General features: G+C 36.9%; 2 protein-coding genes across 3 annotated transcripts in view; both read right to left on the bottom strand.

Annotated features, from left to right (window-relative positions):
• LOC146330212 (uncharacterized) overlaps positions 1–7472 on the bottom strand; it is a 28733-nt gene extending 21261 nt beyond the window's left edge. The window contains exons 1-6 of the mRNA XM_084715698.1: positions 7407–7472; positions 3354–3427; positions 1019–1498; positions 876–923; positions 743–784; positions 570–617 (exon numbers count right to left, since the gene is read on the bottom strand). Coding sequence (XP_084571824.1) covers positions 570–617; positions 743–784; positions 876–923; positions 1019–1498; positions 3354–3417 — 682 coding nt within the window. The 5' untranslated portion in view covers positions 3418–3427; positions 7407–7472. The remainder of the gene's footprint in view (positions 1–569; positions 618–742; positions 785–875; positions 924–1018; positions 1499–3353; positions 3428–7406) is intronic.
• Positions 7473–14218: 6746 nt separating this feature from the next.
• LOC146330213 (anaphase-promoting complex subunit 11) lies at positions 14219–16361 on the bottom strand. Of its 2 annotated transcripts, XM_084713458.1 has the most exons (4): positions 16201–16361; positions 15962–16079; positions 14581–14743; positions 14219–14544 (listed from the first exon to the last, which is right to left on the bottom strand). In XM_084713458.1, the coding sequence occupies exons 2-3, from the start codon at positions 16068–16070 to the stop codon at positions 14598–14600; spliced, it is 255 nt and encodes an 84-aa protein (XP_084569584.1). In that variant the 5' UTR covers positions 16071–16079; positions 16201–16361; the 3' UTR covers positions 14219–14544; positions 14581–14597. The 2 variants fall into 2 exon arrangements, with proteins under 2 accessions (XP_084569584.1, XP_084569576.1); XM_084713450.1 differs by having other exon boundaries at positions 14221–14743.
• Positions 16362–17208: the final 847 nt, after the last annotated feature.

The following is a 17208-nucleotide window of genomic DNA, read 5'->3' on the forward strand; positions in this document are numbered from 1 at the left end:
CTTAAGTAAAAATAACAATATTGCACTGTAAAAAAAATAATAATAATAATTGTAAGTAAAAGTCCTGACTTTAAAATGTCACTTGAATAAATGTAGAAAATATTACCAGGAAAATATATTAAAAGTGAATGTAAGCCTACTCAAAGATAAAATGTCTGTATGTATGTATTATTATTATTATTATTATTATTATTATTATTATTATTATTATTATTAGTGATGCCTGAATGATTTAGCAGTCTTTGTCTCTCAGCCGATGATTATTTTGTCTTAGACTAATCTCCTGTTTATTTTCTCGATCAATTGATGTAATAATTGCCAGTAGCGTAATAATCACTGATACAAGTTAAGTAAGCTTGAGTGAAGTTACATTTCACCACTGCATATGGTATTTTTATTTCATCTCCTGCTATTTTGCTGTTTTCAGTGTTATGATATTTAATTTTTGTCATGTTATTGTGCAGCACAGCAGTCTACTGTTGTCAGCTATGGTTGTTTTTAAATGTGCTTTATAAATAAACTTGATTTGTTTGATATGGATATGCGTGGCCATGACAAGTCAGACTCACAGCTTGCTGATGGAGAAGCACTCTGAAGCCTGGCTCTGATCTCACTCTCTAAAAACAAAAAGAACAAGTTATTGCTTTAACCTAATCTGTAAAATAAAGGTGAAAATTGTAATAATATGTAATCACAGGTATTGTAAATGCACTATCCCTTTAAGTGTGCTGTGTGAGTGTACCTCTGCTCGGAGTTCTCCCTCTGGTGGCAGAACTTGAAATGCCTGTAAGAAAAAAAAAACAAATTCACTGACAGTTTGAATATACTGCATGTGCACATACCAGAGTATAATCTGGGATTCAAGTAAAACTTACTGTAGTCCTTCCTGTTATACTCCGGAGAAGAGTTTGTGCTTGAACTATCTGAAATATAAAGGTCATATTAGCCTTCAGTCCCTCTTTCATTCTACATATATTGCAAGCATTATGAATTAATTAACCTTTGACCTCTGACTAACCATCAAAAACCTCTGAAAGAGCTGATGTCATGGCTGTCATGCCCTTCCTCTCTTTTGGTACGGGTGAATAAGTGACTGCTGAGGATGATCCTCTCTTCACATCAGATCCTCCTGAAGTGTAGCTGGTCTTTGTCACTGTTGAAACTGTCACAGCACCAAGGCCCCCATCCCTTTTTCCTTCTCTGCCACCACCATTTGTAAAACCAGAGGACATGCTCGAGGATCCCACTCCAGCACATATAAACCCTGACCCTGCTCCCGAGCCCCTCGAAGCTGCTGAGCTCCCTCCACCTGAGGATACGGCAGAGGAAGCTCCTACAGTACTGATGCTGATGCCTCTGGTGCCCTTGTCAGTTCTGGATCCACCAGAGCTGGTGGCGTGGGAGCTGCTGGATGCGATCAGTACTGAGCTGCTCGTGCCGCTAGAGCCTCCTGATGCAGCTCCTCCACCTGACCCTTCTACACTCAAAGAAAGATCACCTAGAGGAGAAGAAATGAGATTAAAAGAAAGATACAGGGGATTTGCCACCTCATTGTGGTAAATTAAATTAAATTAAATTAAATTAAATTAAATATAATCCTTTTCTTTTCATTTCATCTCTAAATGTCATCTTGTCAAAGCTCTCATCAAATACTCAGATGATGTTGCCTGCTGGGGATGAAGATGGCTCATATCTAAACGCCTGAGTCCAGATTCAACTACAAGACTGCACTTGGCAAGTTAATATTTAACGTAAAAAATGAGCACCCATTCCGACTATTTTTGTCATGAAATAACATTCCTGAGGTAAGCCTCTGCTTGCCTGGTAGTGTGCCTGAACATGAATTATTGTTATATACCATCAAAACCTTTCACTCACATATGAGACTGATTTATGGCACATATAGGGTCATGACGTTACTACTGACTAAGCTTGACAGGCCTCTGGCTCCCTCTAGTGGTATGATGACAGCACAAGTCCTGCACCGATTCAGGTACTTGTCGGGTAACCCACAAAAAAGTTGTGTTATGGGTAAAAAATATATGGATAAGGATAAATATACGGATCATTTATAGACAGAAAAAAAGAACTAATTGCAGGTGGGTGAGAACAAAAATATGTTGATGTATTTTTTCCTGGAGAAATCAGAAATGAAAATAATTAAGCACTACTGACTGTAAGAATGATGTTGTCGGTGGTTTTACAGCTTGTAAAAAGTGCCAAAAAATAATTTTGATGGCCATAAGACAGCAACATCATCGCTGAGGATGTGGGCAAAACTGGACCCGCACAGGACTCTAAGACAGTGTAACTCTGCATTTCTTTCATTGTCTAATACTGTTACACAGTATTATCATTTTGTAAAGTTGATATTCCTAATGTGTAAGCAAAAATAGCTTAGTTACACATCCAGCAGATACAGAGCAACATTAGCATTCATTTGGTAATGTCACAATCAAATGTAAGTCCAATATTCACTCTCCTTTTAGCCCTTTTTGTTTCAGTGATATCTGTCTCTTTAGCTGTTAAATGATCTACTCACAAGCTAGTGGCTAACTTGGTAACTTTGTCAGTCCTGCTCAATACCACTGTAAAAACTTTAATTATTAAAGGATTAACGTTTAAGATCTCATGGAACCTGAACTGGCAGACTGCAAACACCTCATCTCACTCTCCCCTTCCTAGAGTGTAGGAGACCGTGTATGATGGCCATGAAAAATGCACAAAAACTTGAAAGGCTTTATCTAGGGCCAATCTTTGGTTTGTCTGTTATGGGCTACCGTAGAAACATGTCGATGCAACATGGCAGCCCCTATGGAGGAGGACCCGCAACTTCTGTATAGAAATTATGGGCTCATTCTAAGGTAACAAAAACACAATGATTTGTAATTTCAGGTGATTATACACTAATTATAACATACTTCAGAAAATTATATTTGATCTCTTCCATATTCTGCCAATAAACTACAAACAATCTTACACACTGGACCTTCAGATACAAATATTCACGTATACTGATGTTCTAATACTATTTTCTACCATGTAGCCTTTAAAAGGTTGGTTCACTGTGATCAGTTGTCATTGGAACTTCTTTCTACTGAAAAATATCACTTATAAAAACTGTTTACAGTGTTTCTTGCAATTGCTCTATTTATCTGCGACAGATACCTCAAAATGTGTGCCCTTTAAATGCCAAATACTGACACTGACACTTAACAACTTCCTCTAGTAGATTATCCATTTGTTGAAAATTAACAAATAAATAAATAAAAAGTGTATCCATCACTGCATTGGTGTTTTTGTGTTTGAGACCAGTCACAGTTACAGACAGACCAACACCTCTCAGATCTTACCTGTGCTGCTTCCTTCAGCACCTCCACCAGAACTGACAGTCTTTGCTGTAATTAGCTGATCCATCCAGTGCTAGCTGTTGCAAAAATACAAAAATAAAACAGGAAGAACTGTTTAATGCTTCATATGATTCATGAGGAAAGGACTAAACTCTGTGAAACAAGCAGATTTTCATTACATTGAACTGGAATGTCATTGTGTCCTACGGCAGCATTTGCACACACTGTCCTGAAAGAGTCATATTTTTTCATTTTGTGTGGTCATATTTCTTCCTTTAGTTACAGCCAGGCCTCCTGTGGAAAGGCCCCTTTAGAGTCTAACATGCCATTGATTTAAAGGATTCACCTGAAGCTGTATAGAAAGGGTGCGGCTCTTTGTCCGCTTGATGAATGTGGCTTTTCTCTTAAACAAAAAGGACCTACAGTATAAAGGCACATGACTACAGAAACTACAGGTCTGGGGTTTCAGTCATAGCCTGAGGAAGTGACATAAAATCTTTGCCCGGCAGTCATGCAGATAGACTGAGCCTATTACTGAAGGCATGTATAGACTCTGTCAGAGCAGAGGCACATGCTGACAAGGGCAATTTTGTTTGAGGATGAGATCCACTCTGAAAAAAGTGACATCCAAGTTAAAGGTAAAAAAAAAACAAAAAAAAAAAACACTGCTAAAGAGTTCTTTATTGGACAGCTAACTGTTCTGAAAAATATTATAAAGCATTTTTTAAATAAAAAGGAAATGGGACACTTTTAAAAATGGGTTATCTGCTCCTTTATTTGCTTGAAAGTCACTATGATTAAAATGTTTGTATATGATTATGGCACTGACAATTACTCTAACATGGCACTGCCATCCCACCATGGCACCACAGTCTCAGAATTTCAAATTTGCGTACAGCACCTTTAAAGGAGTAATGTGTAAGATATGGCTACCTGTCAAAGGTAACTCCAAATAGATAGGGGGCAGCATAACTGCTAAATGCTGCTTACTGTACTCTGTGACTGTCTTTAGCTGTGGGTACTTGCCTATTAGCTCAGTTAGCTGTGTAGCTAGTGTCCCGTAGGGAACTTTCAAAATTTATCCACAGGAAGAAACAAGGAGGGTCATGCTTTTTTCAATTTTAGTTCTGTCCCAGCTCATAATCATCGCGCTCGGAGCACGGCAGGCACCTGACCCTTCTCACACCACACCTGTCGTTCATTACGGTGCCGATATGTTGCTGCTGCTCTGCTGCCAGTACAAAAACAAGCTGTGAGCCGAACTTGGAAGGACAGATGATACCATCTAGTGGTTGAAATGAACATCCCAAATACAGTGATGGCTCACATTTACAATAATGTTACGCATAATAGAGATATAAGTGAGGCAATAATTTGAGTTTGTGGAGATTATTGGAAAGGCTGCCATCAAGTGTATTGCAAGGAAGAGGCAATCTTTTTTTTTTTTTTTTTATGACTTATGACTTTATAAAATCCGCCATTGACCCCCCATTCTAAACAACGTTCAGTCCCTTTGCTGACTTGAGTGTTTGTGTTTACAGTCAACCTCTCAGTGAACACAACCGGATTGGGACTGAACACAACAGTGTTGAAGTCAGCCAAAGAAAATTTTTACTCTTTAACCAATTGATAAGTCAGTGGAGGAAAAAAACTGCACGTTATCTCCACTTGAACTAATCAACCACAGTGCATTGAGTGACTCTATCTGTTAGCCTAAATGGGTGCTAATCAGAATTACACAGCATTACTGAGCAAATGAATTCATACAGCAACAACACACATACACATTACACACACACAAGCAATGAAAAAAAGCAACATGACAAAAAAGAGATGCCGGCATCCGACACAGTCCACAGTTTCTCTTGACTGTCCCTCTCCTTATTAAATTATTAACACCAGCGACCAATTGATCAACTGACCAGAAGTCAGTCCTAGTTCACAGCTTCCAACACTGACAGCGGACAGCTTGATGACAAGGAATACTGTACTGAGGTGATTTACAATAGATCTCTGCAATGTCTCTGATATAATGCCGTTAACTGTTGCATTGCACCTTTAAATAGTCACAAAATAGTTTTTCCGGTGAAACAGAAGGATAATAGTGGTTGTCAATGGTAAAGAAAAAGCAGATATGTAACAGCAGAGAGAATTCAGTCTGTAGGTGCAGACTGTTGTATTCATTGTCCGACATGTTGGAATGAATACTTTTGTAATACAAAAACACATTCCTGGTGACTGTAAAACCAACACCGAAAACCACACTTCAAAATCTCTCTCTCTAACATCTACCACAATGTGTTGATTATCACACAAAATTAAAGCAATATTATGTCATTATTATGTAATATATAAGAAATAGCACCTTTTCTCAGTTTAGTGCACTCACTGATTTTGCTGCTGCAGCCTTATTTTGTCTGTTATAACAGGTAGTTTATGGTGGCTAATGTAAGCTAATGTTAGCTCATGTTAACAAATTGACTACATTTGATCATGTAGCATTATCACACACTGGTTCCTTGTCACCAAAGTAGCTGTTGTTTAGAAAAAAGTTGCTTTAAAGACACTAATATCAAATATGGAGACATTTTGTCCATTTTGTGTAAAACATGATGAAGATCAGTTAAGTCTTTAAACTATACTGTATGTTTTTTTTTATCCCAAATCATATTCCCACCATTTATTAACATAACACACTCCCACTTGCTGTTACACTGACAGTAAGAGACAGCACTGAGATAACTGAAGGTTGAACGTTTGGTTTTCCTGGCCAACCTTCATGATTGTGAAAGAATCCTGGGACCTTTTAAGCAAAACTGAACATACAGCCAAGGCCTTTTGTAAACTAAACAATTGTTTGCTTTTGATTCCACAAGTATTTTGCTGTTTAAATACAAAGCGCTTGTAATTTCACCATTTTTATGGTACAGCTGTTGAAATACCAAGTTTTTTTTTTTACAGTTTATGGGTTTAGTTACATTTTATGACACTAGCAAGATTCTCAGCTCCAAGATACTCAGAAATATGTGGTTAAAAAGCTAAAATATAAGGCATTTTTAGATAGATTATGACTTGTTAGATATAGGTTTTCCATTGAAAGCAATAATTTGCCTTGAGTTGACTGATGGCTTTTTGGAGCCTGATCTGGCTGGGAAATCAGAGACAGCCCCCCAGCAGTGTCACCTATTGTATATTACCACCCCCAAAACACCCACATGAAGGCAGAGACAAGAAAGAAAGAAATATCTGATAGATGGATATAGCATAACTGGTACATCCCACATTTCAATGTCTATATTTCACAGTATGCATTTGCCTGGCACTTTCACACACAATTTACTTACTCAACTATGTTGCAGATAAATGTAGTACAAACTTCAAATCTAGACTAATATAGGCAGATAGATGTGATGTTGGGCTCTGCACTTTTTTTTAATCTTCTACTTTTCACACACTTTGTATTTCTGCTGTTTTAAGTGCATTAACTGTATTTCATGCTGCTAACACTGCAGAAATAAAAAAAACAGCCTATTCTATTCCCTGAAGCACATTTTGTTTTTGGTCAATTTTTGTATTTAATCATATATTGCAACTTCCTCATGTCCTTGCATTTGTTAATATGTGTGTCTAAATATTGTTAATAAAGTATGGCACCTTTTATTTTTGTTATTCGTGCTTCATCTTGTATGTACTATGATTTCTATTTTTTTAAGGCTATGTATCTTTACTGTCCTCACATTTCTAACAAACATATTGACGGTTCAACTTCCCTGAGTGGGATCAATAAAGCTGATCCTACCTAATCTTTACAAGTTATTGGACAAAACCTGTTATAATCTCTCTTTACAGACCATCTATTAAGTTCTGCTTCAGGTGCAGCAGAGAACATAAAAGCTATGCCACAAGCAATAAATCTCAATCACAGGCTGGTACTATTATCATAATTCTTATTTTTATGTAGCAACAACCTGAAACCATGCAATGATACTTAACTTTTAATTGCTTGACCCACTTTTTTCCATCTTAAGATAAAGAACTGCAGCGAGTTTTGCTTACCTTTTAGATCATATGTGCAAAAAATAATCCCTCCCCCCCTTACGTCCCCCAGCAGAAAACACTCAATCAGTATATACTGTTCAACACCATGCCGTGTATAAAGTCCAGGTGCTGCAGGAAAACGCTTTGCAGTGCCAGGGACCTGCATGTGCCTGGAGAGTATATGTACAAGCTTTGTCTGACTCATAGCTTCAGTCGACAAGTTCCAACAAAGTGAAAGGGGCCGTTACTTACAGTCCGTGACAGGCTCACTGTGTAGACAGTGCAGGAAAAATAGCCCTGGGCTTAATGAATCAAACACTGTTATCAAGATAGTGAAGGTGATTGAACAATGTGTTGTACTACTGTTTTACTAATTACTTTCATTTGTTTCCATAATTACATGCTGGTGTGTTTACAGGTGTAAAGACGAGGTGAACGTGGTTTGTGGGTCATAAATATTAAAGGAATGTGACCTTGAAACTTAAAGGCCAGAAAAATTCTGAATTTTATTGGAAGGAAAGAATGAAAAAAATCTTGTAAAAAAAACAAAACAACAGCACGTTTTCTGTGATAGAAAATGTGGTGCAGTGCTGTCAGTTGTGAGGATCATGATCCAGCAGCTCCTTGCTGTGTGTGCAAAATCATTATTTATTTTCTGTAACAGGCATCAGACATGAGCGAACTACTTCTTCATTAAAATAAAAGACTCCAGCTTCCAGTGCAAAAAGGCAAGCTGTCATGTTAGGAATCTGATGACTTTGTTTACATGGTTTGAGCTTTACAGCGGCACTGAGGCCTGACTTGCACACTGAGCTCGGTATCTCACTCCCAACTGAACCGTGATTGCACTTTGTCTGATTCATATTCATTCTCAGCAAGATCAGAATGAGTGAAAATTGTCATGTCAGAAGGAGAAACATAATTTATTATTAATATTTTGTAATATGTCTTTGTTTAATACTCAGTTCTGATTAGTCAACCACAGCATTCAAAGGTCTTTTATTTTTTCGTACTTAAGACAGTTGCCATTTATAGCACACTGTTGCTATGGATACAGTTCTGATCATAGACTCTGGAGAAGCAATATAATTTTTAAATCCACAAAATAATTTTTAAATCATTATAAATCATTTTTTATCATTTTAAATTATTTTGTATCGTTACTTATTTTGTTAAGTAACTATGTAATAAGTGGGATAATATAAAATGAGCAGGTCATCATTGTGAAATAAACCCCTTCAAGATTATTTCATGATAATGACCAAGTACAATAAAAACACAACATTGAATTTGGGGGGAGGGGGGGGGGGGGGGGTTACAGTTCACAACTAATAATAAAGTTTGCTGTTTTTATTTGCTCATTAAATAATTGTTGGTCACCGTATTCTCAGCTGAGAAATGCATTCTCAACAACATCTTTTTCATATAGATTAATAACAGGAGAGAAAACAAAACATATACTATATTATGCCCAGAATTGTATACGTAGTGAATATATATGAATGTAAAACCAACAAAACCTACAGAAATTGAAAGGCTTTGCTCCACGAAATGTAACGGGACCTTGATTAGTGTCATTGGTGACACCTGCAAACTTCATATCAATATGGCTGCTGCGAAAAAGGTCTGTAAAATTAATACCAAAACGCTTGAACCAAAAACCCAAACAATGAGCTGAAATGTCGATGATGTGCTGTTTTAACCGTCCATACAGCAGTTTGTCACATAATCATTCAGACCACAGTTTACATGAAAACAATGCTGAGTGCAGCCTTACCTGTTGGTGTTCAGTTGATTAAATCCACATTTCAGGAGAGAATTAACATTTTTTCTTACAATTTTCTTTGGACAAACACCACTACAGGTAAGAGGGAAAATATGTATTTTTGAATATGGGGTGAACCGTCCTTTAAAATAACATCTAACTACATCTAAAACCAGACAGAAGAGTATTTTTTCAGTCCTATGATGGATGTGTGATCTTTGGGATCTATTTCATCTGTTACTCAAACAAGTCTGAATCCATCTTGAATGAATTCTTTAGTGACACGTATGATTCATATGTGACATCTTCCAAACGTCTGTTGATTTAACAGCTTTCAAATAACAACACAGCATGATGTGTTTTCCTGTTTCCTTCTTGAATCATGTGTGTCAACTTTTTTGAGTTTCTCACTGATTCATTTGACCTTAAACTTAACACTAGCCAGGTGCGGGCTTTGTTTGGTCTTGGATAAAATTGTTAAAATGTCATTTCAGCACCCCTGGCATAAAGTACAACTCTTCTGCCTTGTTTTCCATCCTGACTGCTGCAAAAATGTATAGTTCGCGGAGTAATAAATGAGTGGCATGTTAAATCCCACACCTAACGGCAAAATGGTGCTATTAGTCAGGTATGTTGAATCTTTACGTGCTTCAGGGCCTCCAGCACTTAGAGGATAAAAAATAATAGCTCCAGGTTCCAAATAAAACCCAACTTTGGTAAATATATAGATATCCATAGAGAAAGAGAGCCAATGTGCTGGTGAAAATCTTGGCATTGATATATTTAGTTTTAAATATTTCTCCTTTAGCACACACTGGTCTCTAATGTCAGTGATTTCTTGTGGTACAATCTGCAATCAGCAGCATCATTCAACTTCACTTTAACAGTCAATTTGAAGAATACAAAACATAATTTTAACATTCTACATACAAACATCAAGCACTTATTTTTGATCATAGACAATTTTGAGACCATTTAATTATGTTGACCACTTCATGAGAAATCTGAAGTTAGGCTGCTGTCATGACCGTATAAGAGCCAAAAGTCACACATATTTTTCCATGAATCATATCTTCACCCTCTTGTACAGGCAGCCAGCCAGCCACAGGTGTTTCATAGCATGTACACCTGAGACATATTTTGTATGAAGCATTTTTAGAGAAGATCATGTGTGATTCATTGCTGGCAGTGCTATAAATCCTCCCACACAAGTTACAGTGGTTTGTCATATTCACCTGGTCACACAGATGACCTTTACCAGAATTGTTCTGAAGGACTGGTCCTGTGATTTTCTTACTTTTCTCATTGAAAACTATGATTAGACCAAAGCCAACAATGTTTTGATCTTGCTAATAAGCATTATGTGTGTAGCCAAAGCTGTACATATATTTTCTGTCATCCTCTGCCACAGAGCTCCATTATTGTCCAAATAGTACTCTTTTTTAAAATTATGTAAAGACTGTATATACTCCACTTAAGAGACTTAAGTCTTCATTTGAAACAGTTCTGCAATACTGCAGGGCAGAATATTTGTTTTGGTTATTTCATACAATTTGCTGACACTCAGAAAAACAAAGAATATTGCCAGTCTTTAGTGCAAGTCCAAGTCAAGTTTCACATGATGTGAAACTGAGGCTCAGCTCTTTCTCTCAAAGTCTAAAGTCGTCGTTGCATGTCTGACTGACAAGGCATTTGAACATTTTCCAAGTCCTGTTCAGTGCACAGACGCCATGTGGCCTGTCTGATGTATTTATGTTTTTCAGGGTTGTAGGCAGAATTCTTCATAAGTGTGTATATATCCTCCACAGCCCACAGAACTATGAATATACATTTTCATGTTAATCGTTTTTTTTCCCCAATATTGTTTTCATTTATCTGTTCTACTTTTTAAAAGTTGTTTAATAATTGTTAATAATAATGTACATCTTAAAGCAGTTCATGAAGAGCTTTGTCTACCCTGATATCATACTGAATTACCAACTTGTTACATATCCAGACAACTCAGGGTGGGCAGATTCAGACTCTCAACTCAGGAATTAAATTCTGGTGAGGAAATTTGTTAAATGTTGTACAGTGGAAAATGTTTACAGTGATCATATCTGTTCTGGTCAAATTGCAGATGATTATGATAACTGGATTTATTTGTTTATGTATTTATTTTTCATGCAGATTACCATCTAATTTACATTTATATATTTAGTACATGAATATAAAGTAATGACATGGACAGTATCGCTATTTAGTGAATTATATTGACTGAAAATCCAGCACAGCGTTGTACTGTGCACTGTACTGCATATAATACAAATAGATTATAATACATTTTAATACTATATGTAAAACTTATTATTACACAATTCTGTTAAATACTCAATTCTGATTGGTAACTTTAAGCTTTCTAATGCTATTGTTCTGTTATTTCTGTATAGCAGACTGTTGCTGTGAAGACCATACTGTTGCTATGGATGCAGTCCTGATCATAGACTCTAGAGGTGCAAATAAATAAATTTTTAATCAATATTTTGTGTCAAATTATTGATTTATTTTGGTGAGGTAATCATATAATAAGCAGGACAATATAAAGTGATCATGATTGTAAAATAAATCCCGACAGAATGATGCAGGGCTCCAATGAGAAGCGCTGCTTTATCCCTTAGAGCTACAACAACTTTATCTTAGCTTACCGTAGTTTTGAGGAGATTATGTTTTTTATTGAGAGAAAAAGAAAATTGTTGATCATGGTAACCGTGATCACTATAAGTTGTTTCCACTGTATTTAAACATATGTATATCTCTTGATTTTCTATAGCCTTAAAATTGAATTTATAAATTAAAATTTATTGCCTATTACACTTCAACATTAAGCTAAAAAATACTGCATCTGCCTTTAAAAAAAAAACACTGAATTTACTATTACATTATAAAATGTTAACTGCACTTTAGGTCCACAGTTTCCCAGAGAAAAGACAGCATGGACACAACCTGTGTGTCTTCATTGTTTGCTACGCCCCTGTTGGCTTTGAAGTCCCAAGCAGGCATCAAACCTGACAGCGGTCAAGTCCAGGTCAGAATGGTCTGTGAGGACTGCTCTGCTCTGCTGCTTTCACTCAGACCTAACAATGCTGTGGTTTTCAGCTAGCATGGTAGAAGGAGAAACTTAATAAAGAATCATTTCCAATTTCCACAAGTCACATAGATTCATACATGTTGTAGTTCACAGGTAATGTGTGCATGCAGTATTTCAGAGTAGCCACAGGGCATGTCAGGTGACAGCTTTGACCTTTATTCTGTGTATCCTGAGTGCTAGAGGCTAATAAATCAGAGAAATAAGCATGGTGTGACTCATATCTGATGCATGCAGCTTTGATGGACAGGTGCCCCAGATCTCTTCTGGGGGTAATAAAAATCATTTATATTTATAGAGAACATGGGTCTTCATCCATAGAGACCGCTTTGTTGCAAGGCCATGTTTCTACAGTGATCTAAAACAAACCAGTTTGCTTTAAGTTGTGAGTCTGCTTAAACTATTGTACAGCCCTTTCTCCTCCATATACAAACTCTTTTTAAAAATACTTCTAGCAAATTCTTCACACAAAAGAACACATATTTGTAGAAAAGGACTTTCTACAACCTAAAAGCATGAAAGAAAATTAAAAATCAAAGTCAGCCTGACTGCACCTAGTCAAACTTTTGAGGCCAAATGAAAAATGAAAATACGTAGATTTTTTTCATCGAACTAGAAACGATTGAAAATCTCTTCTGTTCATGTCCAGTCACATTTTGTTCATTTTGAATGCTTGTTTAGGTTATTAAAATGAAAATATCACACCATTTAATGCATGCCCAACAAATTTTAATAGATAACCCCACCAAGAGGATATCAGATAGACAATGTCACCATGAGTATTACAGGGAAATATCATATCCATTCATGTAAATGGAAAAGTCAGAAACCCTTACTAATTTGGTTCAAGAATGAATTAAAGAAGGTTTTTTTTTCTTCTCCGCAGATATTAGCTGATACACACCAGCAAATACAAAAAAAGTGACACTTTATTTAAGGGGATGTGCATAAGGCTGTTATTACACTGCCATAACCATTCATGACATATGGACATGAAGAGTCTTTATGAATGTTTGACTTGTCAATTTGTCATAATAAACACACTGACACTAATATTACTTAAAATTCTGGACCCTCTCAGGATCACCACTGCTAGAGATGTTTACACCGCTAATCACACTTCTTTTAAAAATAGGATCCATCTAACTGCACCAACTACTAAATGCAGATATAAGTTGAGTATAAGAGAAGAAATAAGGAACTTAAAGTCGCATGAATCAAAAACTTCATGTTGTTGATATCAAACCACAGAGAAATGCCCGTAGCCTTCTTAGTGTTTTTTTGTTTGTTTGTTTTTGTTAAATGGTGCTTTTTCTGCCCACAAACAACACGCTCATTCATCTCAATTTTCAACAGCAAAAAGACTTCTGGTAAACCACAGAGCACAACCCCTTACCAAACCAAAGACACATGATGCCAACTTCAACATTATCATAATTGCAGTACTGTTTTTCTTTTACTTGAGTAGTTTTCTCAAATAATATTTTTCATTTTTACCTGTCATTTTTTATGGGAGTAATTGCACTTCTATTTAAATATACTCTGGGTTTTCAGTACTCCACACATCAGTCACTAACTGATGAACACAGTGTTGCATTTCACAGATAAAAATACAGTTTTTAGTTTTCTTAGCTGGAGTTCAAAACAGGGCTAAGGGGAGCATTAACATTTAGTTTTCATTCATCTCTCCACTACAAATGAATGCTAATGTTTCTTTGTGTCTGCTGGATGTGTAGACAACTGCTTGGTAACACATTTATTTAATAAGGTGGAAATATGTCAATGTGTTTTCAACTTGGTCTACTGCCTCCATGTGGACAAAAACATCAACTACTGCTGCTTTAAAGACAGTCTGAGTGGATATGAGCCCAAATCCTCAAATATATAAAATCCTCATTTCATAGAAAAAAAAGACTGATATAAAGTAGTTAAGAGCTTCTCATGGCCCATTACTGGAAACACCAAACAACCTGGTTAATCTCATCAAGAGGGATTAAAGTCAGAATCAGTCAACTGCACAATGAAATTCAGGTCATTTGTGTCCAAACTGCTGCCACAGACGCTTCTGAGGCAATGAACCAGACTGATGAAACAACATGTCCAAAGTACCATGCAGAGCAAGAGGCATACAGTGTATCTGATGTAGGTTTTTTTCCTTATTTAATCACTTAGTAAATTTGTTAACAGAATACAACAAGTTCCACTTGTCCTTTGTATCACTTCAGATGGAGAAATACAAAAGTTTTATTTACAGCTGATATAAAAATGAACGGGCCTCTGAGTGTTTCTGCAGGTGGACAGCAGCACCGCCTCCACAGCTTCATTCTTTGAACTTCCACTCCTGTCTGCACATGGGGCACTGTTGCTGGACCTGCTGAGAGTTCAGCCATTTCAAGATGCAGTGCATGTGGAAACAGTGGGAGCACTGACCCCAGACCAGCGGGCAGTCATCCCCAGGAACTTTACCTGCAAAATAAGTTTAGTATCAGTTATTATAATCAGTCACAGTAGGTTTAGGATTAGAACTCAGTATCTCTTACTTACTGTAAGATAGAGATATTGAGAAAATAATCAGCAATACTCACACATTTAACACGTAACGTTTTTCCATAGAGAAATCAAAAATGAAAATGATTGTGCCATATTTTTAATGTTTATATTAACTAATACAGTAAAATCAAACCTGATCAGAAAGACACAACCTTTGACCCCACATCTGGTCAAAATATGAGGTGTCACTGATCTGACAGTGATGAAGCCAGCTGATAGATAAAACTGGTGATATAAAGGCAAACACAGCCAGTGGAGCAAAGCAAACTGTGGACAATACATTACTGAAGGCCGTTTGGGAGGATTTTGGTGCGTTCAAACCATGTGAGAATAATGTTGTCAGCGGCTTTGTTGTTTGTACAAAGTTTCAAAAAGTATCGACTCTTGACAGCCCCAAACTAGGTTCGTCGTCACTATGGAAACACCAACAGCTGCAGGAGCCCTGGTGCAGCGCCAGTACAGAACACAAGTGAGTGACTGTGTATGTGTGTTTAATCACAGCTGTGGGTCAGGTTGTTGGGCTTATATTCACAGTTCCACTCAGGTGCAGATTTGCCTTGGAAATAATTGTGGGTAGCGGGACAGCTCTGGTTCTCAGCTTCGCTGGTGAGGGTTTGCAGCACTGGACCTGTGCAGGACTCTGCTATAAATGGCTTCTTATGACATACACTGAATATTATGCCTTTATTGCCATGTCTGATGTATGTAGATTTCAGTACCCGTTTACAAACAGGTAATTTATGTTAAATGCCTATCAACAGTGCACAAGGGCACTTTTTATTTGATGTGTTAAAAGGCATAGTGATGTGTCTTAGACATGTTCAAGGTATGTGGATACAAGAAGCAGGTCTGCGTCCTCAGTTTTTGATTTAAGATTGTTTGTCATGTAGAAAGTGTACCTCTGTTTCTTTTGCTCTCACTGTATTATAATGAGGCCTGGGGACCTTTTGGTGCATGACACTTTGAAAAATTTGATAATCTTACCATTTTCTCACCAGTTTTCTGATGAAATAGTGAACACAGGTGTTAACAATGACACTAATTACCGAAAAAAGCAGCACGTTACTTAACAGCTACCATTACACATAATGCAGCGCTTTGTCAGCTAAAGCTAGCTTGTTTTGGTTTACTCACAGTCTGGACAGCAGCCATTGAAGGGCATCCTGCAAATCCCACAGTTTTCATCATTGGCCACCCACAACCAAGAGGCCACTCCGTTCCACTGTCGGATCTTTACCTTCATCTTCACTGTCTGACCAGAGCAGAAACACTCAACATCATACTGTCATATGAAGTGGCTAACGTGAGCTAATGTTGACAGGTAGGGTAAGTCCTGAAGCTTGTTGTTATACGATTAACATTAGATAACTTACTGAGCAGCGTCTTATGTCTCCTTCAAATATCCAACACGAGTTTAGTTATAATGTTTCCTCGCAAATTGCCAATCATGTTATAGCCAGTTTGTTGGTGTTCAGACACACGCTGTTTCAATAACCCGGGGAAAAATGCTCCTTTTCTTCTTCTACTACTGAAATTCCGGCCGCGGCTGTACGCTGGCAGGTGAAACACTGCCCTCCACAGGCCGTTTAGATAAAAGCTGGTGGACAGAATTTCTTCCAACAAAACAAGATACTCTCAAGTTGTTGTTGTTGTTTGGTTGGTTGTTTCACACATACGTGTGTGTGTGTGTGTGTGTGTGTGTGTGTGTGTGCAGCCTTTTTTTAAAATCTGAAATCGTAGGGTTAATTCTGATATAAGTAATGTCCTTCTACGTTCTACGTTCTTCGGTCTAGTGGAAAGGCTTTGTGACTCTGAATGGAATGGGACCCTAATTGTTAACACCTGTTTACCCTTGTACTGTATTTCAACACTGCTGCCACGAGAAAAGTCTATTCACATGCAGTTGTTATAAATAATTTTATTTAAAGGAACAAGTCATTTACAATGACCAGGGTTTGTTTTACATTAAGACTTTGCAAGAGCACATATCAGTTGTTATACTAGCTCCATTTTAGCTGTGAGGAGGAGACTGTGACAATTTATCATTTGATTTTATCTGAGTAATAAAAACAAATACAATAAAGGTTTTGATTTAAAAGTTTTAGATGAGTAGACAGTGTTTTGCCAGTATTGTTATCAGAATAATGTAATAATGTATTTGATAATACTCTAAACTTCTATTCCACTACATTTAAGAGGAAATTAGTTTTTCATCCACTATATATCTGACTGTTTGAGTGGTTGAGTGCACTGAATACCCAGTGTTAAAGGATACTAAAAAATAAAGTCATGAGTGTTCTAGGAACTGCAAAAATTTAGTTTCTCAACTTGACATAAAAATGATGTAGGGTCTTTCTTTGTTTTAATCCTTTTCTTTATCT

Source organism: Lutjanus erythropterus, chromosome 3 (assembly GCF_056507025.1).
Source record: "Lutjanus erythropterus isolate fLutEry1 chromosome 3, fLutEry1.hap2, whole genome shotgun sequence".
NCBI classification, from domain to species: Eukaryota; Metazoa; Chordata; class Actinopteri; order Lutjaniformes; family Lutjanidae; genus Lutjanus; species Lutjanus erythropterus.